Below are 23,816 nucleotides of genomic sequence, written 5' to 3'. Positions count from 1 at the left end.
GGTCTGTCAGTTGCCCATGAGCCTGAGTCCACTGACGTGCTAGGCACTCCTGAAGCGGACGCATATGTAGTCTCGCGTGCGGGACAATGGAGATGCAGGAGGCCATCATGCCTATCAACTGCATGAACACCTTCGCTGGAAGCGAGTGTTGGGGTCTGAATCGTTGGATCAGCGCCTGGATACTGGCGATTCTCACTGAATTTGGCTGCGCGGTGGCTGCCAGAGTGTTGATTGTCGCGCCCAGATACTGTCGCACGTGGGCGGGCTGGAGATGGGACTTTGGGTAGTTCAGCGAGAATCCCAGATCGTGCAGGAGATGAATGGTGCGTGACACATGGTCGACGCACTGTCGTTCTGTCTTTGCCTGAATGAGCCAGTCGTCCAGATAGGGGTAGACGTGGACGTTCTGGCGACGGAGATGCGCCGCCACAGTCGCTAGGCACTTTGTAAATACTCTTGGCGCCGTGGTGACCCCGAACGGCAGAACCCTGAACTGGTAATGCTGGTCTAGAATCGTGAATCTGAGATACTTCCTGTGGGAAGGATGCAAGGGGATATGAAAATATGCATCTTTCAGATCCAGCGTAGCCAGGAAGTCCCCCTGCCGAAGCAGGGGAAGCACTTGCTGTAACGTGAGCATATGGAAGTGCTCCGAGAGAATGTACCAGTTTAGGGGCCTGAGGTCCAGGATGGGCCGGAGGGATCCGTCCTTTTTGGGGATCAAAAAATACAGTGAGTAAACCCCTGTTCCCCGCTCTTGCAATGGAACGAGCTCTATCGCCCCTTTTTGCAGCATGACTAGAACTTCCTGCTGCAACAAGGTCAAGTGCTCGCCGGACATAGCACGGCTTCTTGGCGGTATGTCCGGTGGAATGGACGTAAGTTCTAGACAGTACCCGTACTGGATAAGAGACCTCACCCACCTGTCCGTGGTGATGGACCTCCACGCCGGCAGGAACTGCTGGAGTCTCCCCCCGACAGGTGTTGTGTGATCGGGGGGCAGTGACAAGACGTCACTGCTTGTTGGTGGTGGTGGACCTGGAGCCATTGTTTCCACGTCCCCTGCCTTTGATATTATTGCCTCTGTAGCCACCCCTGCCCTTGTTGTTGTTATACGAGGGCTGGGTATTACCCTTGTAGTATTGTGTGGACTGGGATGCCTGTCCCCTTGAGGTGCCTTTTGAATTGGAGCGGCGAAAGGAACCACCCCGAAACTGCTGACTTTGTAAAGCCCCCATTGATTTGGCAGTTTCGGTATCTTTTTTCATCTTTTCTAGGGAGGCATCCACCTCAGGGCCAAACAGATGGTCAGGATTCACAGTTTGACTAAATATCGTGGTTTGGATGTCGGGTTTGAACCCCGAAATTCGAAGCCAGGCATGGCGTCTAAGTAACACACTTGTATTGATAGCCCTGGAGGCTGTGTCTGCCACATCTAGGGCACATTTGATGGATGCATTTGTAATGAGTTTACCCTCCTGAATGAGCATCTCCCCCGCCTCCTTGTATTGGTCAGGCAAGTGTTGCAGAATGGCCTCTAATGTGTCATAATGGGCCCTATCATAACGTGCAAGCAGGGCTTGGGTGTTAGAGATCCTCCAGATGTTAGCTGCCTGTGCAGCAATGCGTTTGCCTGATGCCTCAAAGATCTTGGACTCTTTGTCTGGGGGAGGAGCGTCACCAGTAGTCTGCGAATTCGCCCTCTTCCGAGCGTTGGAAACCACCAGGGAGTCCAATGGCAAGTGTCCCTTGATATAAGTGGGATCCGTGGGCGCCGCTTTATATTTCCTGTCGATGCGAGGGTTGACCACCCGCGCCCGGGTGGGCTCCTTGAAAACCTCCTGTGCATGTTTCAGCACCCCTTTAAGCATCGGTAGCGTCTTGACTTGCTTCTCGGCTACCGAGAAGGTGTTGAATAGGAAGTCCGCATCCACGGGGTCCGAGTGCAGCTCGACGTCATGGTTCGCCGCAGCTCTCTCTATTAAGGCATTGAAGGCCGCCGAGTCCTCTGTCGGGGACGTCTTGGCGGCGAAAAGTTGAGTGTCCTGACCCGACTGTGGGTCTTCTGCGTCGCCTCCTGCGGCCCAAGGCACATGCTCCTCGTCCGGATCCGAGTACGCAGGATAGGTGTACTCGGCATCTTCCTCGTCCGCATCGGGCGCGGGGGAATGCGTCGGCGAATGTTCCAAGGCCTGTGGGGACACAGGTTCCATCAGAGCCGAAGAGTCCGCAGAGTACTTCTTGTTCTTGAGCGGAATCTTAAAAGGTTCCAAGGCCGGCTCCGACGTAATCTTTCGTTTGAGGAGCGACAATTTCCCGGTGTTGGCGTCGATGATCACCTCACGACGTTCCTCCACCGCAAGCGGCTGGAGCCGAAGCTTCGACACCACCAAGGCAGCTTTCGGCGTCAATACCTCCTTTGCGTGCCCGCCCTGTTTCGGCGCGAAGGCCTTCGGCGCCGACTTGGGTGGAAGGGTAAAACGAATGGGCGTTTGCTCTTTAGTAGGCTTAGGCGTGAGCGTAGGCGCTACTGTGTCCTGAGCGGGAACCTCAGTGGACTTTCGGATCCGCTGTAAGGAATCCCCCACTTTTTTCGTAAAGGCTGCCGAGGGCTGAACCGGCTCGAGCGACCCCTCATATTCGAGAGCCTGATCGCCGGTAGACTTCTTCTTCGGCCCCGACGCCCCATGTCTAGGCGCGTCGTCGGCCTGACGTTTCCTCGGAACCGTCTTCGGGTCCACTTCGCCTTCGGCGCCGACCCAGAGGGCTTCAGGTCGGCCATTTTGGCGTGGCTCTTCAAGTCGGCCATTTTGGTTTTCTTGGAAGTTGACGCCTCCAGAACCTTCTTCACCAACGCAACTTTCAGTTTCGGTTTCGCATCCGAGGGTGCGTGACCCGTTGGCTTCACTTTCGTGTTCTTCAACATAAGTGATGGCTTAGAAATGTCCGTGACCGGGCCCGGAGGCGGGGACGTAGGACTCATAGTTAGATCTTGGGTAAGGCCCGAAGGCGATCCCTCGACCTGGGCCGCATGAAGGGGAATAACCCCTGAGTCTGTTTGGGGATGCTCCTCCGAGCTATCTCCCATCGTGGCACAAGCCTGATCGTCGTCCCCTACCTCGTCGGAGACTTCGTTATAGTCCTCCTCACCCGCGTCGTAGTTTTCCTCCTCGGACGCGGGTCCAGAGTCCGACCCTCGCACGTTGTCTTCTCCCTCGACAGATTCCTGGAAAATGTCATCTGGTGGGGGTGCCGAAGCAGACAACTGAGCCTGGAGCCGATTGGCCCGGCGAATCTTTAAAGTCTTCTTGCTTCGGAATTTCGAACACGCCATACAGGTGTCTTCGCGGTGATCCGGTGACAAGCAGGTATTGCACACAGGGTGCACGTCGAGGTGCGAATATTTAGAGTGACACAGCGGACACTTCTTGAACGGAGTCCGCTCCATAGCAAAGGGTGTAGTGTAGGCCCGTCCGCGCCGAAAGCACGTGGAAGGGCAGTAAGAGATCGGAGCTGGGAGTCAGAAAGAAAACCGTACGCAACTATACCGACGCCCAGCCTAAAGACCTTTTGGTCTCGAGTATAAAGTAGAACAACTATCGGTTCCGACAGAGGGAACCGAAACACATCCGAACCCAATGGCGGAAAAAAACAATCTGGGGATGGAGGCGATGCCCATGCGCACTGTAGTCCAGGGGAGGAGCCACCTATCTCGTGATACTTCGAAGACTCTTCCAGGACAACAATGTGCAATCATCCGGACCCAACACTAGGTGGCGGACTATGCACAGATATGAATTCAGCAGCCCACATGCCTCGAACCCACCTTATCATTCTGCACCCCCACAGTACCATTGAGCAACAACACAGCATCACTCTGCACCACCACAGCCGTATTTAGCACACCAACAGTCTCATTCATACATACTACTGCAGTACTGATGACTGTTGTGTGTGTACGCCTGGTGAAAGCGTCCATTGATAGCTGTTGGTGTGTGTGCCTGTTAAAAGCGTACATGTTCTGATTGTATGACGTTTGTCTGCTGAGTAATGCTGTAGTAGCGGTGAGTGGTGCTGTGGTGGTTAAGTGTTTGTGTGTGTTTGTAGTGTGATAGTGTGTTGTTGTTGAATGATGCTGTTGTGGTGGTGAAGAGTGATGCTGTGTGTGGTGTGGTGGGTGCATCGGTGGGGGTGCATCAGTGGAGCTGTGTCGGTGGAGCTGTGTGGTGGGTGCATTGGTGGAGCTGTGTGGTGGGTGCATCGGTGGAGCTTATTTGTTGCATCGCTGGAGCTGTGTGGTGGGTGCATCGGTGGAGTTGTGTGTTGGGTGCATCGGTGGAGCTGTGTCGGTGGAGCTGTGTGGTGGGTGCATCGGTGGAGCTGGGTGGTGGGTGCATCGGTGTAGCTGTGTGGTGGGTGCCTCGGCGGAGCTGTGTGGTGGGTGCCTGGGCGTAGCTGTGTGGTGTGAGCCTCGGCGGAGCTGTGTGGCATTTAAAATAATTTGTGTATGTTTTGGTAGAAGGATGTACTCACCAGAGCTGTTGTGTGTGCCTAAGGGGTAAATGTGCACAACTAGCAAGCTCTGTGTTTTAGTTCCGTTTGGAAAAAGCAATGTCCATTATGTTCCCAAATACAGACGGTATTTTTCCGCATGGATCTATTGTTTGCAAGCATTGGAATAGTTGTAATAAGTTTATCCCAATGAAGACAACGGAGTAAATTTTTAGTATGTGCAAGCCAAGACGTACAATTCCCCAATTTTCCATAGGCCGCTCTAGAGGGAGGCTATGAAATAGTAGTCAAGGTGAATGGGGGTGAGCCTGTGGCTTTTATGAATGTAGTACACAAGTATGTTTTAAGTAAAACTATCCATCCCTCTTGTGACTTGCACTTGCTTCCACTTTTGTGTTTGTGGTTGTGCGAAGTAGTATGAGCTTATGTTAGGTAATGCTGTTGTGTGTGTACGTGTTGCTGGCATTTACAATAATTAGTGTATGTTTCGGTACAAGCATGTAGTCACAAGAGCCGTTGTGTGTGCCTAACGGGTAAATGTGCACAACGAGCAGGCTCTGTGTTTTTGTTGCGTTTGTAGGATCAAAGGTTTTAGTCCTTCCCTTGCCCCAAGGAAAAGTCACAGTAGCTGATGTGCACGACTTGGAAGTGTGAATGTTTGAATGTGTATGCAGATGAAGTTTCGACATTGGCGCGACAGTAGACTTCCCTGGGCAACTCCCTTAATCGCACATAAGAGTTCGCTCTCAACTGACAAAGCAAACACTTTTTTTTTTCCTTACTGTAATTCGACTTCAACTGTCTGCTCCGAGTTACCCTTAAAAATGGCATATATAAAGCTGTCAAAGTATACAAAGTTGGCCTTTTAAAACTACAACTCTTGTAATATTCATGCTCAAAGTTGTGACGTTATGTTTATTAGGAAAATACAGAACATTGCTGCGGATGCGTCCCTTAATGTGTGTGTGGCTACTTTTAAATCCTGTAATCGTTGTTGTTGGTGTGTGTTCACGTGTTGTAGAATGAGAAAGATGGTGGCTGATTTGTCTGGCAATACATAAATGTAGAGACAGGTGTGGCGAAATGGTATGAGCTTATGTATGGTGCTGAATGGGACAGAGGCTGGATGCAATATTTGCCCTTAAAGTGGTGTCGTTATTTTTATTAGGAAAATACTGAGCATTGCTGCGGATGCGGCCCTTAAATGTGTCTGTGGGTACTTTTAAATCCTGGAATTGTTGTTGCTGTGTGTGTACGTGTTGTAAGTATGCATTAACAGTTGTTTGTATGTGCGTTGTTGAGGCATGCAGTAAGAGCAGCAGTTGTGTGTGTCGTGTGTAAAATTGTGCATAAACTGCATGTGTTATGTTTGTTTGTTGTAATGATGCTGTGTGTGTACGTGTTGCTGGCATTTTAAATAATTTTTTTTTTTTTTTTTAGAAGCATGTACTCACCAGAGCTGTTGGGTGTGCCTAACGGCTAAATGTGCACAACCAGCAGGCTCTGTGTTACTGTAATTCGACTTAAACTGTGTGCTCCAAGTTACCCTTAAAAATGGCATATATAAAGCTTTCAAAGTATACAAAGTTGGCCTTTTAAAACTACAACTCTTGTAATATTCATGCTCAAAGTTGTGACGTTATGTTTATTAGGAAAATACAGAACATTGCTTCGGATGCGTCCCTTAATGTGTGTGTGGCTACTTTTAAATCCTGGAATCGTTGTTGTTGGTGTGTGTGTACGTGTTGTAGAATGAGAAAGATGGTGGTTATCCCAATGAAGGCAACATAGGAAATCTTTAGTCTGTGCAAGCGTAGACGTACAATCCCCCAATTTTCCATACCACGCTCTAGAGGGAGGCTGTGAAATAGTAGGCACGGTATGTAAACTATAGGAGTTTTGTTTAAAAAAGCATCATGTTTCCAGTGTTAGTATTTTCTTTCAGTGGGAGTTTTTGTTGTTGTTTTGTTGTGGTTCTCGGGCTAACACCCGGCTCGCATCCTGCTGTTCAAAATTAGCATATCCCAAAAGCAACTTGACAAGTGATTACAATCTTGACGACGGCGCTTAAAGTACTCTAGCGTCCTGTAGTTTTGTTGACGAAAGCCTTGGAGTCTGTGGCCTGTGTGTTTATGTAAATGGAATTGAAGAGTGGTCCAAGCAGGTCCGACGTATTGTTGGGGGTTAGGGGGGGTTGGGAGGACTGTTTAGTCAAGTGGATGTGATAGAGGCTCTGTGTTTGAATCGTTCTTAAAAATCAATCTCCCTTCTCACCCAACAGACCTACTGTAAATGTTTGCATGTACTTATTGTTCCAAAGCATTGTAAAGGTTTTAATAACGTAATACCAATGATGTCACGCTGTGTAGAGGGAGGGGGAGGGAAATAGTAGGCCTGCTGAATGGGAGTGAGTCTGTGTCTTTTATTTTGTTTATAATCATGTCAAATTAGTAAATGTTTTTTAGGTGCAAGGCTATAGATACAATCGCTAATTTTTGCGTAGCACGCTGTAGAGGGAGGGGGGGGGGGAATAGTAGGCCTGCTGAATGGGGAATGTATACGGCGATGTAGCTTGTAATTCTTCTGTGATTATTTGTTTTTGTCGACGATTTCAGTTTCAAGTCTTTCGTTTATTGTGTTGTGAGAGCCTGGCTGTGTGCAGGGACAGAGAGGGGAGGTGCTGGCGTCTGGGGAAGGGGGAGTGGAATTGCGAGCCTGGCTGTGTCCGGGAAGCTGTGTGCAGGGACAGAGAGGGGAGGGGCTGGCGTCTGGGGAGGGGGAGTGGAATTGCGAGCCTGGCTGTGTCCGGGAAGAGAGAGGGGAGGTGCTGGCGTTTGTGGGTTGGGGAACAGATGTCGAAGGCTGTAGAAGTTTGTTAACAAATAAGTCTGTTTCATTGTCCCAAAAATGATTTGTGCAGGTTAGGGTTTAAGACAAGAATGATTTGTGCAGGGCAATAGATCTTGTTATTGGTAAGACTTTCGTGTGGCTTGCTGGTGTGGGTGGCTGAGGGGGCTTTCATTGCGGATTCCCTTTGCAAGCTCCCTTTGAAGCCCTGCTGGCGGTTGGGGAGGGGGAGGAGAATTGAGGGGCAAGCTCCGTCTTGAGCCTCGTTCCGCTCGAGGCAGAACAGACAGTTTCACGGAAGACGAGCAGTGCTAGAGTGGTGGGAGAGAGTGTGGGGAGGGGGCGGATCGGGAGGGGCGTCGTGAGGGGAGAGTGAGTGGGGAGAGGGCAGAGTGGGGAGAGGGCGGAGCAGGAAGAGCTGCTCTCGGCAGGCTGGGGAAAAGATGCTGCTGGGGAACTGATGAGAGGAGGTGCCGTGAAGAAATGCGACACGGCAGGCAGGGGAGGGGGCGGAGCGGGGGTGTGGGAGGGGTGCGCCTGAGGGGAAAGACATGCAAGGCAGGCGGCTGGGGGCATGTGCACGCGCTTTTAATGTCAATGCGCATGCGCATTGAGCTTAAATTTCACGGCCATTGCAAGGAATCGCCACGATTCCTTGCAAGTTGGTTAAAGACTGTTTAAGCCCCCATAGTCTCGCAAGCTCGATGCGCATGCGCATCGACAGGCGAGACCTAAAAAGCGAAACAATAGGAAGTTGAAAAAGCCCATAGTACCCAGAGGGGTTAAAGAGAACTCACAGAACACTTGCTGCAAGCAAGGGTCCATGAAATGGTCACGCTTTGCCCCACCTGGAGGGGGTAACGGCCACGGCACAAAAGATAGGACAAGCCAGACACAGCTTGTCACTACAGGAGGGATTTGAAAAGAACCCCCTCATTGAAGCAAAATTCTGCAAAACAAGTGACTAGAAGTGAACCACCACCAAAAAGTTCACTACACACACCCTCCGAAGATTGAAGGAGTGTAACACCGAAGGGAACCGAACCAAACCGACTGCTATAGAAGGATGGAGGCACAGGTGTGAATAGTGGGTGGAAATTAAAAACAGAATAACCCCATGGTTGAGAAACACAGGTGAAGCAACATGAGAAGGCAATCAAAAGTATAGACCTCAACCACGTAAAAACATGGACAGTTCGAAGAGCCAACGGGCTTAAAAACCGAACAACCCCATCGGCACCAAATTGGAGGCGGGAGAACACACCACCCACCAAACACTAGGACGGAGGGGAGGACGAAGGGCACTACACAGAACAACACACCCTACCCCAGAGTGAGGTGCAAGAGCACACTTTCGAAAGACCAAGGCCACCATAAAGGGTAGGGGTAGGTGGAAAACACCATATGAAAAGGCTTTCACAGAGCGGGGAGGATGGGAGGCCATTAAGGAATCTGCGGCTAGACGGTCTCTACCAGATATATCGTTACCGAAGGTAAGTAACTCTTCCATCTGATAGAGACATCTAGCCGCAGTTTCCTTAACTTAGAATAAATAACAAAGCCATACCCCATAGGAAACATGTTCCAGGACATGTTCCAGGAGCACATATTTGTGAGAAAGTGGCTCTATATACTGGACCAGAATAAGGTACAGTGTGTACAGAGTCCACAAACCCCAGAGGTATAACAGAGGTTAAAGCCAGGTGTGGCCTTACTCTCTAAAGTGGTAGCTTTGTCTAGCAGTAAGGCAGTACCAGAGGACAGTGTAAAGCATTTGTTGTACACACTCAGACAGCAAAAGGTTTCACTCACTCAAAAACAGAACTCCAGGCCAATTGTTTTTATATCAAAGATCTAGTTGTTTTATTTTTAGAACCAACAGGTATCAAAATATACTGTTCTCAATATGAGAGGTCTCAGATCAGTACTTTGCAGAAAGGCAATCAACTTTGTAAACACAATTGGTACAGGGGTTGCAGTAGGCAACACAATTCTACACACAATTTAGAATTGAGCTCAATGGGTTTTCCTTTATAAACACAGTTGATTACTTTGTAGATTACTTTGGAAGTTCCAGGACTGGATCCTAGTTTCCGTCCTGGGGTCTAAGCTGAAAACAATTTAGTGAAAACGTTTTAGATATTGCAGGGATTTTTCAGGAATATAAAGCGATTTTAAAAGTTCACACTTAAAAACTTTTCAACAAAAATCTGGCACTGTTATCAAATGGGAGAAAATTCAGGGTGCAGGTAAAGTACAATCTCGTTACATTTGTAATCCATTACTGGGCTCCTAGGTCCAGGACTGGGGTCTCAGCTTAAAACAGGTAAGTAATTTCGTTTCAGTATTTCGTATGATTTTTAAAGAATATTTCAAGTTTTCAAAAGTAGACAGCAGACAATGGATTCCTAGGGAGAAAACACAGGTTACTAGTAAAACCGGGAAGGATTACTTTTGCGGTTCAGTACTGGGCTACAAAGTGCAGTACTGGCTTCTCTCCTGATCACAGGAGAGTACTTCGGAATGCGGTTGATTTTATATGAATATTTTAAGTTTCCAAAACTTCACACTTAGAAGATTTTTCGAGTCAAGCCAGTCAATGTTATCCAATGGCAGGTAAGTGAGTTACCGGTTTCCAGGTGAGTACTCGACTGGTGAAGCTGAGGTTCTGGGCATAGACTCAGGGGTCCCCCAGGGTCCAGTAGGTACAGTTGGCACAGGGGCGGCCGAGTGCAGAGGTAGTTGGGCCCAATGTTATCCAATGAGGGTCAGGGGGCCTCCGGTTGGTGGCTGCTGGCTAGCAGGCGGCGGCTGTGGGAGCTGGGCTCCTGGTCACTTGCTCAGGGCAAATGGGGAAGCAGGATAGGGCAAAGGTGGCACGGCCAGCGGCACTCGGGCGGCTAGGTGCAGGGTGCTTTTGAGCGGTCGGGCGCTCAATGTTATCCAATGGGAAAGGTAAAAAATTTAACATAGGCTGCAGGCTTGGGGACGGAGACTCTTCAGGGGCAACCACCACTTCGAGAGGTAAGTAGGGATCTTGGAGCACTGGTAGGTACCCCAAAGGAAGGCGCAGGGGGTTGCAGGGCGCCGGGTGTCTTTGGGTGTCGGAAAAGCTTACCCTCAGCTGGTCGTGGTTGTGGGGCCCCTGGTTCTGAGTCTACAGGCGTCGTCTGGGTCGGCGAGGAGGGTCTTTGGGCACTGGACTTAGGATCCCAGTGGCCGGGGGGGGGGGGTGTCCTCGTGGTCTTGGATCACTTGGGCACGGGCCAGGGTTGTTGTTTCATCAGAGCCTCTGCTGATGGGAGTCACAGTCTTTAAGAGGGTCAAGGCAGGCAGGTCCTCTCGGTGTCCCACGGTTGCTGTCCGCTGAGTCGCCGGGGTTAGGCAGGATAAGGTTCCAGGATCGACAGGCCGGTAGGGCTGGGGCCAAGTCAGTTGTGGTCGTCCTGTTGTTAGCAGCTGCATGGTGGGTCTTCTTCCTCTTTATCTTCTTTCTTCTTTTCGTATCGGGATCTATGGAAGGAAGGTTCAGGGAGCCCCTAAATACTAAATTTGGGGGCGTTACTGGTAGGGCAAGGGCAGGGACCAATAGGTCCCTGTCCTAGGGTGGGTACACCCCCTAGCCTGCTCCTCTCCTGTGGGAGGGGGGCAGGAGCCTATCTGTGATTGGGCAAGGCTTCCCATTTTCAAGATGGCGGGAGCCTGGGGTCGTGCTTCAAATCGTCTCCCCCACTTGAGGGGTGGGGTTGGCACACGCTGGCACACGCCCCTTCCGGATGTAGTTTTTCCCGCCAGTCTTCCTGCCAGAGTGGGGGTCAAGACTGGTGGGGGCCCGCTGCTGGGTACAGCAAATGGTCTGGAGAAGCTCAGAGGCGGCATGCCTTTGAAGCTTCCCCCTGCCCATCCTGGGGGGAGACCTAGCACATCGCCCAGGATGTGCATTGTTGCAGGAGTCCCAGGAGAGCAGGGGGTCTCCACCCAGGGGTCCAGCAACATGTCTGCTGTGTGGCAGCCTCTGCAGCCACTCAGCCCATACGTGGATTGTGGTTAGGTTTCAGGGGGCATCTCTAAGATGCCCTCTATGGTTCATTTCTCATTAAATCCCACACTGGCATCAGTGTGGATTTAATGTGCTGAGAAGTTTGATACCAAACTTGTCAGTCTTCAGTGTAGCCATTATGGTGCTGTGGAGTTCGTAATGTCGACCTCCCAGCACCATATACTCTTAATGGCATCACTGCACGTACAGTGCCCAGGAATGGCACTGGGTACTGTAGGGGCACAGGGCTCATGCACCTGTGCCCTCACCACTGGCATAGGGCACCCAGCTAGAGGGGTAACTGATGTATTCCAGGGCAGTGGATTTGTGGGCATGGCACACAGGGATGTGTGCCATGTCGACTCTTTGTTTAGTTCTGTACGTAGGCACTTCGCCTGCAAAGACAGTGTGTGGGTGCCAGGGTACAGGGCCCCTAAGGGTGGCACAATAAGTGCTGCAGCCCTTAGGGGTCTCCTCTGGTCACCACGCCCTGTGTACCTAGGGTACCATTTACTAGGAGCTGACAGGTGGCCAGAGATGCCAATTGGGTTTCAGTTTCAACACAGTTTTAGGGAAGGAACACAGGTCCTGGGTACCTGGTTGGCAGGAGCCCAGGCCACACTCAGTCAAAGCACATCAGCAGTCAGAAAAAAGTGGGGGCATTCCAATGCAAGAAAGATGGCACTTTCTCACAATATTTATCAAAAGGCTAGAGGAAACACAGTGGGAACCGCAATGTCAGGAAACTGACATAAGACCCAGAAAACTCCATAAGGAACATGACAATGGTAGAGCATAACGCCTGAACATTAACCAGAGCGGATACCAAACCGATACAGGGGACAGTCCGAAGACTGTTCTGCCAAGAACTGGAATTGCAACAGGAGGCCCTTGTGTGTAAAAAAGAACACACATCAATTGTGTACCCTAGGACATGTGACAGCAGTGGCAGGGCCGAACCCAAAGAGTAGTGCCGACAGAGACAAAGAATCATTATGGCACAAAAGCGCAGTAGGTAGGCATGCAGATAAACGGTACCACCGTGAGGGGACAACTGCAAGCCAGGAACACATAGGGGACTCTATCCCGAAGGAGAGAGTGAGCAAGAAGGCTAGAAACTAGGGCAAAAGAAGCTAGTATGTGAGCACCCCCGTGACACGAAGAACCTACGACATTTACATAAGAGGTAGGAATGTTGTCATATATACATGAAGGGAAGAACTCCTAACAGGGGAATCGGTCGGTGTGCGGTAGACAGTCATAGAAAGCAGGCAGGAACGTAGACTACGAGACTGCCAGTAATGGATTAAGAAAAAGCACAGACAGAAGCCTGTCGCCAAAAGCACACATCGGCATAGACCTACACCTTCTACCAACAAGGAGAATGCCAAGAAGAAGAAATGCACAGTAACGCCCCCTAAAGAAGCAACTGTGGCAGAAATGAGAGTAAGAACTCACCCCCAGAAAAACAGCTGGTGGGGAGGTCAATACCAGTGCTACAATGTACATAAGAACCCACATCTGGAGAAACAGATGGGGCGGAGCACAGATCCGGAGGCAGAAAGTAATGGACAAGAGCCACATATTTAAGAATGAAGAAAAATGCACAGGGCAGGAGCGGACAAAACCAAACCCCCTGTCCTGTGAGAAGCAAGGGTCCAGAGACCTGTTAGGAAAGTGGGGAGGAGGCAACACACACCCGAGACTGAACTCCCCTTGTTAGAGGCAAGAACCCCGACCGCGCATGCAAGTATTCACTGAATACAGAAGAGACTGTTCTGGAACCAAACAGAGAGACCTGCCTCCCAGGGACCCTTGTACACCCGTAGACAGGCAACAGACACAGTGAGTCTGCAAGAACACGCCTGGAAAAAACAGGTGACACAAAACTCCAACCAAACAGTAGGGAAGAACACCCCTACGAAGGCATGGATGTACTACGGACCAACCGTAGACGACCCATTGAAACCCCTCTTAGAGAGACTAACCGATAAATTTCGCCAGTAGAGACATCCTACAGGAGGAAGAGTCAACTTGCAGCAAAACTTCCCGGGCAAGGAAGAGTGGCAATATAACTGCCAACAAATACCTCATAAAGGGTATGGCACAAACCTACAAAAGAAGGGTTCCACTTGAGACAAGGTTGTGGGCAGAAGCTCAAAAGAGAGGTAAACACAGCTAAACCAGCTGTACCAGAATAGGTAACAGAGAAGAAAATGATGGCCTGTCACGAAATCAAAAATCCTCCCAGAGGATTAAAACCTTGAAAACAGGCAATAGAGACAGGAGGTGTCTGACCGCCGAATCAGCATGGGCGCCAAAAAGAGAGACCCCCATCTAATGGTAGAGCTCTAAGCCGCTTCTGAACATGCTCTGGGAAAACGCCATTGCGCAACCACGCATTGCGGCACATGACAACCGACTTGGCCATAGTCCGACCCACGGAGTCAGTAGTGTCCATGGCAGACCAAATCGAAAATTGCACCATACCATGGCCGTCACGGATTAGGCGGCCCAGATCGGTACAACAGTTTTCCGGCAAGGAGGGGAGTGGCCGTTCAACAGTGTCTCAAAGGACAAATTGAGCCCGAACAAAAACACACAACGTGTTGAGGGACCGGAGTTCGAAGGTAGTGGATGCAAACACATCGCGGCCATATAACTACAACCACCGAGACTCTAGAGTGGAAGGATGCAATGGAACAGGAGTCATAGAGAGTGCTGCCTGAAAGCCCAATCCACAGGGTCCCCTGAGGAGGCCCGTGCCCATGTTCCGAGGAGGATGGCAAACAATGACTCCGCAAAAGGATAACAATGGTTCAATGTGCCCCGCGCCCTGGTGGAGAATATCCAGCAAATTATGCTCTGAAGGATTAGAGACTGGGGGCGGCTACAGGCTTAAAATGTGTGCAGCACTGCAACCAGCGCTGACAAACACTCCACTAGCCCAGTGAGGCGGTGAGAACAAGTCATCAGTAGGTGATAGACACAAGCTAAACCGGCCACTTAATAGAGGCTTAGAAGCAGAATGAGTAGGCCAACACTCCACAGACAACTGCGCTGGAGAGCATTGAAAGACTCAGGGGGTGGTGAACCCACCGGGACCGCATCTTCCATCAATAAAGGCAGAGACGGTACAGACGTCGATCAGCGTGAGGCGTCGTCGAGCCGACATCGGGGACCTCTGAAAAGGTCCCGACTAGCGAAGCGGAGTAATAGTCAGCGACCCCGAAGAGGCATCGACTGCCCGAGTTTAACCAGCCACCTCTGAAAAGGTCTTGACCCCTTGAGTGGAGCAGGCATCGGCGACCTCCGAAAAGGCCTCGATTAGTCGAGCCAGCATCAGCGCTGCTCGGAGTTGGACCGGCATCGACTCAACATTCCTAAGGTGGAAACATGCGGGAGCGCCGAAGAGGTGACTTGCACCGCGCCGCAGCCACCTCCAGCGATATCACAGGGAGCCTCGGAAGGGCTAGATGTCATGGTATGCCCCTCCGGGCTGTGTCCCAACATTGCGGAGACTCTGGTGTCAGAATCAGGGCACTCGGTTGGAGCCGAGGGAAAACCTGCCGGCAGTGACCCAACCTGAGTCCCTACCCCCCTGTGAGGCTCGGAGGCGCGCCAGGGAGGGGGCCCTGCCGCGTGGACGACTCCGCTGGAGAAGGAGACCTGCATTGCGAGGGGTCCATTCAGTATATCCGGGCAGACAGCAGCTCCATGCGGTAAACGTCGCACTGCACTCCCAAGCACCATATACAGAGTACGTGAGGGTCCGTCACTGGCATCTGTCGCGAGCAGGACGGCACAATTTGAAGCCTACAAAGGGCATCGCACACACCTTACCTGGACACGAAAGGGTGTCGAAAAGGCCTGTAATAAACAATAACAGGCACAAGGACTACTTTCCCGGATCTGCGTTAGGACGCGGAAAAGTAGAAAACTAACGTCAGCACGCCGGGAGGGGTATATGTGGCTCCACTGACGTCACTTCCTTGGATGACGTCAGGACGGAGCCGTGCGCGCCACCTCCCGGCGTGCAGAGGTATTGCTGGGAAAACGATTTTCCAAATCCAGGCTGACGCCTGGGGAGATATTCAAAGTTAAGGAATGTGCGGCTAGATGTCGCTACCAGATAATGGATACGATTATGGGGAGGTTGGAAATCCTATAGGGGAGGGCTATGTGCATTATCGACAGTGACCCATAAATCAGAAATAAATTAAGGAGAGCTGGACATTAACTATGTAATTGTGTGGGCATATGGATCAACATATAACGTATAATGTGTATGAGAATAAGATAATTAATAGATAGGAGTTGTATTGAACGATTGAGCAATGTTTCATGTGTAATTTTATGCTGCAACTGTACCTCAAAATCTGAATTGAAAGAATTTTAAAAATATATATATATTTCTTGCTCGGATCCTTCACCGAATAGGTCTGGCGTGTATTCTTCTTCAATGAAAATGATCTGCACGTGTCGCAGTCCTGTTCGTTGTGCTCTGGATAAAAGCAAAAGTAGGTGCACGGATACTTTGCATGGCACAGAGGACTGAATTGAGTCTGTTCCATCGACTGCGAGGTGGACTGACGTGGTTAGGCCAGACGGCATTCCACGAGTCTTCCAATCAAAAAAAATAATAATAATTTCAACCGATGAGACACGCGGAGAAGTAGGATACGCGTACAAAACAATACTGACAAGGGTAGAGTGAATTGTGCACCAAGGGAAACCCGGAAATGGTTTTACACCAGAGCGCAGCAATACACGTTTGACCAGATGGCGGAAAAAACAATCTAACAATGGAGTCGATGCCCATGCGCACTATCACCGAAAGGAGCCGTCACCTTACCTCGTGACTGGAGAGACTTCTTCGAAGAAAAACATCTTGCAAACATCCGTACCCAACACTAGATGGCAGGAGTAAGCAAAGCATGTGATCTACAGCTCAGATTCCTCGAACACATACTTTACTGGTTCCCCTCTTACCCATCCAGCAGACAACAGTTGGTCCACCTAGGCACACCCAGGTCTCAGAAAATTCACATCACCTGCTGAGCTTCCTACAGTTCTCTTGTCCCGGTCATCCTCAAGCTCTTCATCGAGTCTCTTGGGACTGAACTCACAGATAACATCAAAATTAAAAAATAAACGGACATATCATTATGTTTAAAAGCTTCCTCTGTTCCAGAAATCAATTACCTCAAACAACGCATGCACCTGTTAGCGTATTTATATATAAAAAAAAAATATGCTAACTAAACAATTATACATCAAGCATGATCAGGCTTCAGTTGACATGACTAAGCCAAAGTCAGCACGCATTGACATTCGTTTTTTGAAGTGACAAAGAAAATGTGCTTTTAAAAGTACATGAATGAGTTTCAGATGTACATGTTTCTCTTCTGTTATTTATTTTCAGAAAAGATGTGAAACTGAATTGCAGTGGTATTTATTTTGTTGCGCTGACATGTCATCTTGAGAGCGCAGTTTTCCTATTTAGGATGGCTGCCTTTTCAAAATTCAAAACGGTAACAGCTGCCAAGAGCCCATGGATCAAGTCTCCAAAAGAGCTAAGCTGTAACAATGCAATAAGGATTCTTTAACTTAGTTGCAATGTAAAATATGCTCCACAAACTTCTTGTTGATTTCCTCTGATGAGAGCCTTGTACTCCAAAAAGTACTGGGAATTGCTAGCCTAGACGTATCTAGGAAGCAATTGTATTGTAACTGGAGAACTATATTCTAAATTGCAGCTTTCTAACTAATAACTGCATCTTGACATTTGATAGTAAGAGGGCTAGTTCTGCTCTGTAAAGTACTTCTGTCTAAACAGCAGAGTAAAGCTTATGAACAACAAGACACTCCTGTTGTAATGGCAAAACAGATAGCACCTTATCCCGCCGGTTACCTTCAGTTCAGGAAACTACAGAAAACCAAACAATTGAAACAGGTTTTCAAATAAGTTTGACATAGTCATGGTAAAGCTCAAGTAATGTCAGGTATAACCATCGGGGTACAATTGATTTTCAGAAGCTTTATTGTTATGTCTTCCTTGTAGTCACCGTGCTGTGAGATTGGCTAAGTGAATTGGGGAGCTTTACAAAAGTATTAAAAGCTTGTTTGTGTTTGCCACTGGAATACAGAAGTATTCATCTTTGAGCCCACTGCCCACATCTATTTCCCTTTCTTAAACTGTGGGAAACTCTGATGGAGAGGAAGCATGTTGATTTTTGTTTTTTTATTTCTTGACTAACTTGTTGGCAAGTTTAGGATACAATATCAGTCCGAGCTCTCTTATGGGACCTTTTTCCTAGATCAAATAATATTTTAAATCGGTACCGTCTTCTGTTCGAGGGTGGGGAACAGATTCAATGACCTGTTCTTGCAGTAGAAAAGATGTCTCCTTTTGCAGCAAGTTCAGAAGATATTTGTAAGCTTCGGTAGGACAGATGTTGAGATTTCTTGAAGTTGAGTGCATATTCATTTTGTACTAAAACAACCATTCATTTCTTGCTGGGTATGGCTACCACTTTCAGTTGTTTTGAGACACTCCCAGCAGAATAGCACAGCGAGGAGAGGGAGAAAGACCCTGTGGAATCCTGACTGCAATGATAAAGTTAAACTTTCATGAATAGACTGCTGATTAATTAACAGACAGTGGCTGTGCTTCAAGATGGCTTAAGCTACTGCCAGCGGTGCAGAGCTAATAATGAGCCCCGATTTCATTTTGAATGTTGAGGCTTTGCTTGTCTGTCAAAAATAGAAAACTGCCAAATAAACAATGAGCTATGGCTATGCTCAAAGAACTCTGCAGCTTCTACAATACACAGCCATTATCAATGCCAACAGCAATTTTAAGGTTCTGACTTTACTGTGACCTTCATGAAGAGTTTGCCAATTAAACAATGGAAGACCATCCTGGGTGTGAAAGTTTAATCTATAGTGTGGTAACTAAAAAACTGTGCAATGTAAGCAAGATGGAAAGGTTACTTGTAATACTAGCTCTTCATCAGGGGTATTCGATCTGAATTTATAAACCTCTCAGTATCATCATGTAAAAATCCACATTTTCATTAGAAGAATGAAGCTCAACTTATCAAGCCTAAATGATGACTCTAGCAGTGGTATGGATAGCCGGAATGTCCTTCATCCACAGATTCTTTTAGTTATTTTTCATGACTACTTCCACAGCACAAAAAGTGGCATCTTCTTTTTGCACTAAGGAATAAATTAAAGCGAAGATAGTGGTCATTTGAATTATATGAAATTATGGTTAATTCTCCTAACAAGAGGCGCTGCTCATTGTTGAATGCCCTAAAAAACATATATAATGATTAAAAAGGAAAAGCAAATGAGCTCACACAGTACTAATTTCTGATTATCAGCTGCATTCTATTTGTACACTATATGTTTAAATTGTGCTAGGTTTCTTTTTTTTATACAGCATTAATATTTTTACATTGAGAAAGATATGTTCTCAGTTCAAAATGTGACTATCAATATCATACCTGAGCCTTGGTTTTTAGGACTTTAGCAGGAGTGGCTCTGGACGATACTGCCTGTAATTCATCTTTCAGTTTGGTTATGCTGTTGGTCAAGATATCCAAGGTTTTCATAATTTCTGCTTTGTCTTCAGTCTTCATGGATTTGTTTTTCTCCATTCTTGAAATAAGAATCTGTGCAGTTTGGGTAGAAGAAAAATACTAACGTTAAAAATATCCACCCAAATATGCATCCACAAACGGGTATTATTAAAAGGCTAACATAGCCAAATTATCACTTGTATGACTATTTTTGTGTCTACATTAGTGTAATAATTTTTAGTCTTAAGTACACACAGTACAAACAAAAAGATAGAGTGCCTAAAGAAGTATACCCATATGGTGAAAATAGAAACGCAACAAACCAAATAATTCAAAAATTACATACAAGGCAGCCCTTCAAGAGGTCGGTCTGTAAATGATTATGTTACTACTATTTCTTTTATCCAGATGAATAACTTAAATATATAATAATGATCTTATTAAAAACACTAAGTTGTTTGAATTATGTTAAACAATTATCTGCATCGAAACAACAACACAGATGATTTGCCAATAAAGCTGCTCAGCAGCATGACCATTTAAATACTCACATGCTGTGTATATCCTGACATCTAGGGGTTGGAACTAAGAACTATAACACACTTTTTACCTCTATATTTATTTCCATACTGTTTTTTTAAATTTATTTTAAATACACTGAAAGGTGGGCTTTAACACCGTGTCAATATACCTACATTAATGAAGAACAAACTCTCTTCTCGTCTGCTTCCCCAACTTCCCTGCTCTTCAAATATTATCCAGGAGACTACATAACAGTCACCTTCTCTATCTCTCAAATAGACACAACTGGCTGATTACTCAGCTGGGGCAAGGTCGTGTAACCACCCCTTGCTTAGGTGTAGTATTCCTATACCTACTTACATATAGACACAAAGTAACCTATAAGTCACTCCTATGGCAGGCCTTAACAATCCTGGAGGCAGAGTGCTTGGTTATGTGTGAGATGGTGCTCTAGCATGAGCTCAGCCTGTCTGCAGCTTTCGGAACCATGTCCTTATAGCTGTTCTATGATATTGCCATACCATATACTTTTAAGTGCATTATAATCCTTGCGGTTAAATGCTAACTTTGGTTTGGCTTTATCCAAACATGTCGTGTAAGGTGTCATAAGCTTTGGAATACTACCCCCTTGCACATTCTTGCAACGGGGGTAGCATTCCACCCTTCTAGAGGGAGAAGACATGTTGAAACTACTGTACCCGGTTAAAGTTAACCAGAGCCCCAGCATCACCAAATGGATGCTGCTGCCACAGGCACAAGTCTGACCTCCTTCTGCTGGGAGTCCTTCCAGTCACGGAGGTTTGGACAATAGGTTTCCTGCTTGGGGAGGTGCGAGCACCACCCCAGACAGGAGGATGTGTATTGGGACAGGGAGGGCTGAATAGGTTGAGACACTGCCTGGAGCACACTAGGTGCTCTATGCATACCCCAGTTCAAACCGGTTGCTGGGGCACTCCAGCCCCTGCTCTGGCGCGAAACTGGAAGAAGGAAAGGGGGTGTAACCACCCCCCTTCCTGGTCCCACCCATAGGAGGGACCTAGTGAGTAAACCAGCCCCCTTTAGTTGTATAAAGGTAGGAGCTGACCCAGGAAACTTTAGATTAATCCTGGAATCGACTTGAAACGAAACTCTGGACCCTTCGACATTCACCTGAGCTAAAAACTGAAGAAATCTCCCTTGTTGCAAAAGAGTGACCACCCTGGGCAACCAGGCACCATCCCGCAACTCGACGGCTTGCTTTGTCCCCATTCCCGCCGGAACCCGAGCACAGAGCCTGACAAGACCCCAACTCCCAGACTTCTCTGACCCCACTGCACGACTCCAGCACAGCTGAGCACCGTGGAAGGCATTGGGATTCGTCCTCGAAGCTGTGCACTGGGGACTGAGACACCCCGACACCAAGCTTCACCTGCACTGAAGACCAGCCCTCCACACTCACCGAGATCTGCGTGGGGCCCTTCTGCTTGTGTTCTGCTCGACGCGTTGTCCGGTTGCTGTCCAGTTGACTAGTAGCCCTGTGGCGACGATCCTTTTGAAAATCCATTGCTGGTCTGGTTGCTCCAGACTGGTCCTTGCTTCCTTGAAAAGGTGAAGTACCTCAGACCCTCCTGGTCTGTGTATCCTGCGTGGGTTGCCTTTGCTTAGGCTTGTTTGCTCCGATCTTGAAGTCGACCCTTCCATCTGCGAGAACCTTCGTGGGTCAGCTCCTCTCCAGCACCTGGTCGTCCGACGTCTCCTGGTCCGCGTGGCTGCAAAGACAAGCTTTACGACAGCACCTGATTGCTCCTCGATGACGTCTGGTTCCTTCCTGGTTCCACCCGGTCACTGGCTAGTGACCTAAACTCTGTCCCCTCTGCTTTCAGGTCTTCTTCAACTCCAATCCACCCTTGGATCCACCCGGACATCTTCCTCCTGCTCGCCTGCAGCATCTTCTTCCAAGGCTCCATAGGAATCAACGCGGAAACCCGACACACTTTGACACCTATGCACCCGCAGCCCGTGGGTGAGGTAACACAAGTTCTTCGGTGCACCTGTAGGGATTGACTATCCTAGTGTCTAGTTTTGTTAGTTGTATTTTCCTAGTTAGACCGGAAGTGTCCTAAATCTCCATTTACTTACCTTTTACATTCCCATTGACTTTCTATTGACTCTCGCGTGAGTGTACTGACAATGCACGCGCCGCCTGTGGGCCTCCTACTCCTACCCTAAGTGTCAGATAGTGTAGCCTAAGCGATTCCCTAGGCTTCTTCCTTTCCCAAGTCGTGGTTCTTGTATGGTTTTACGCGCCCCTAGGGCCCAACTGTAAATTGTGCTATTTAAAGTATTTCTGAGAGTAACTTGTTATGTGCTTTTGCCTCTGACCTCATAAAGAGTTCAAAGGAGTGTGTTAGTAAATAAATACATATATATTTTATATATATCCTGTGAGGTGTCCTTTCATTTGGTATTCAAGGGGTTACATATGGTAAAACAGCTGGCTTTACACGCCCTCAAGAGTCTTTAAGCTTAAGACTGTTCTGTCCACGCTACCTCTAGGTTAGGTGGTCTATAAGGTTGACTTTACAACCATCACCATAAGGGTTGTTTGGACTGGTACAAGGTGTTCACTAGATTAGTGAACATCATATACCAGGCCAACTTCTCACAATAATCTCTGCTGAGCTGGAGGTCTGAACAAAAAACACACAACAAAAACATCTGAAGATTCCTATTCAACAAAGGTTAAGAACCAGTAGCCAAGATGTAAGAAAGTGCCGTCTTTCTGCATGGTTGCCCCAAGTTCTTTGGCTAAACTGCTGATGTGCCTCAACCTGGGTTCCTGCAAAACAGGTACCCAGGGCTGATGTTCTTTCCCTACAACTGCATTGAACACAAAACCAAATTGGCACTCTTTTGCCACAGGTCAGTCACTTGTAAATGGTACCACAGGTACCAAGGGCACTGTGGCCAAGGAAGGCCTCTAAGGGCTGCATCCCTTATTGTACCACCCTTAGAGGCCCTGTACCTTTACACACACACACATTGCCTTTGCAGGCAGCGTGTTTTGGTGCAGAACAAAGTGAAGAGTCAACATGCCACACCTCCCAGTGTGCCATGACTACAACCCACTGTTTTGGCATAGGTAAGCTTAGACATTTTAAGTGCAGAAAAGCCAAAAAGAGAATATGGTCTGGGAGTTTTTCATTACGAACTCCACAGCACCATAATGGCTTTACTGAAATCTGGTAAGTTAGATATCAAACTTCTTAGCACATTAAACCCACACTGATGCCAGTATGGGATTTAATGCCAAATGCACTCAAGGTGCCCTCTGAAAAACGACCTAACTCTATAGTGTCCTGACTGACAAATGCTGTTCGCCCAGCTGCCACCTCCCGACATGGTTCTGGACCCCTGGGTCAAAAGCCTCCCACTCTTGGGGTCCTGAAACAAAGCACATCCTGGGCAGAGGTGCCAGGCCTCATCCCCCAGGATGGAAAGGGTCTATGAAGGGTAACATCCAAGGCTTGCCGAAATTTGTGAACAGATCCAGCCATTTGCTGCTCCCATCAACTGGCCCCCACCGGTTCGGTCCACCACTTTGGGCAAGAGAATCAGCACGAAACCTAAGACAGGAGGTAGTTGTGCCCACTATTGACAACCTCAGTTGGGGGAGGTGAGGCAAAGCACATCTCTCAGGCCCGCCATCTTGAAGAAGGGGGTACCCAGCCAACCAGAGTGAGGCTTATGCGCCCCCCCCAATTGGAGGGTGGCATAATATGGGGTGTATCCACCCCAAGGAAGGGACCCATTGGTTCCAACCTGTACCTACCTGAAACGCCCATAAATCTAGTATTTAGGGGCAACCCTGAACCTTGCCTCCTCAGAAAAGCAAGAAGAAGAAGGGTCAAAGAGCCATGCTGAAGGCAGTAAAGGAGGAGGACACCAACTACCTTACCCCCGACCATATCGGCCTGTGATGACCTCAACTTGTTCCAGCGGAATCCTGGTGTGTCCTGCAGCGAGCAGCCCCCGCCAGAACCCCGAGGACCTGTCCTGCCTTAGTTAAAAAGACGTTGCCTCCCTTGAGCACCGGGCTTGCTCAAGAAACAGCCTCTGGCCAAATCCGCGAGTCTGCACTACTTTGAAACAGACGCCCACAGCCCAGGTTTGAGTGGCCCAAAACCACAAGGTCTACCCAGTGATCCTGACATGGGATCTGGTGATCCCTGACCTACGTGTAGGCTCCCAATGTCGCCTGAAGCCTCTATCTGGAAGATTACCCCCGACCAGATTCGGTAAGTAAAACTAAATGCCAAAAGACACCC

At 48.4% G+C, this 23,816-nt stretch overlaps 1 protein-coding gene across 2 annotated transcripts in view; it reads right to left on the bottom strand.

Moving 5' to 3' along the window:
• LOC147698192 (RNA-binding protein 26-like) overlaps nt 1-23,816 on the bottom strand; it is a 1,163,085-nt gene that overhangs the window by 264,795 nt on the left and 874,474 nt on the right. For both annotated transcript variants that reach the window (XM_086934819.1, XM_086934820.1), the window contains one exon: nt 18,913-19,080. In XM_086934819.1, coding sequence (XP_086790945.1) covers nt 18,913-19,080 — 168 coding nt within the window. The remainder of the gene's footprint in view (nt 1-18,912; nt 19,081-23,816) is intronic.

This window comes from Lissotriton vulgaris, chromosome 8, assembly GCF_964263255.1.
Source record: "Lissotriton vulgaris chromosome 8, aLisVul1.2, whole genome shotgun sequence".
In the NCBI taxonomy this organism is placed as follows: Eukaryota; Metazoa; Chordata; class Amphibia; order Caudata; family Salamandridae; genus Lissotriton; species Lissotriton vulgaris.
Note: the sequence above shows the minus strand (reverse complement) of the source record. Positions and strands in the feature narration are given on the sequence as shown.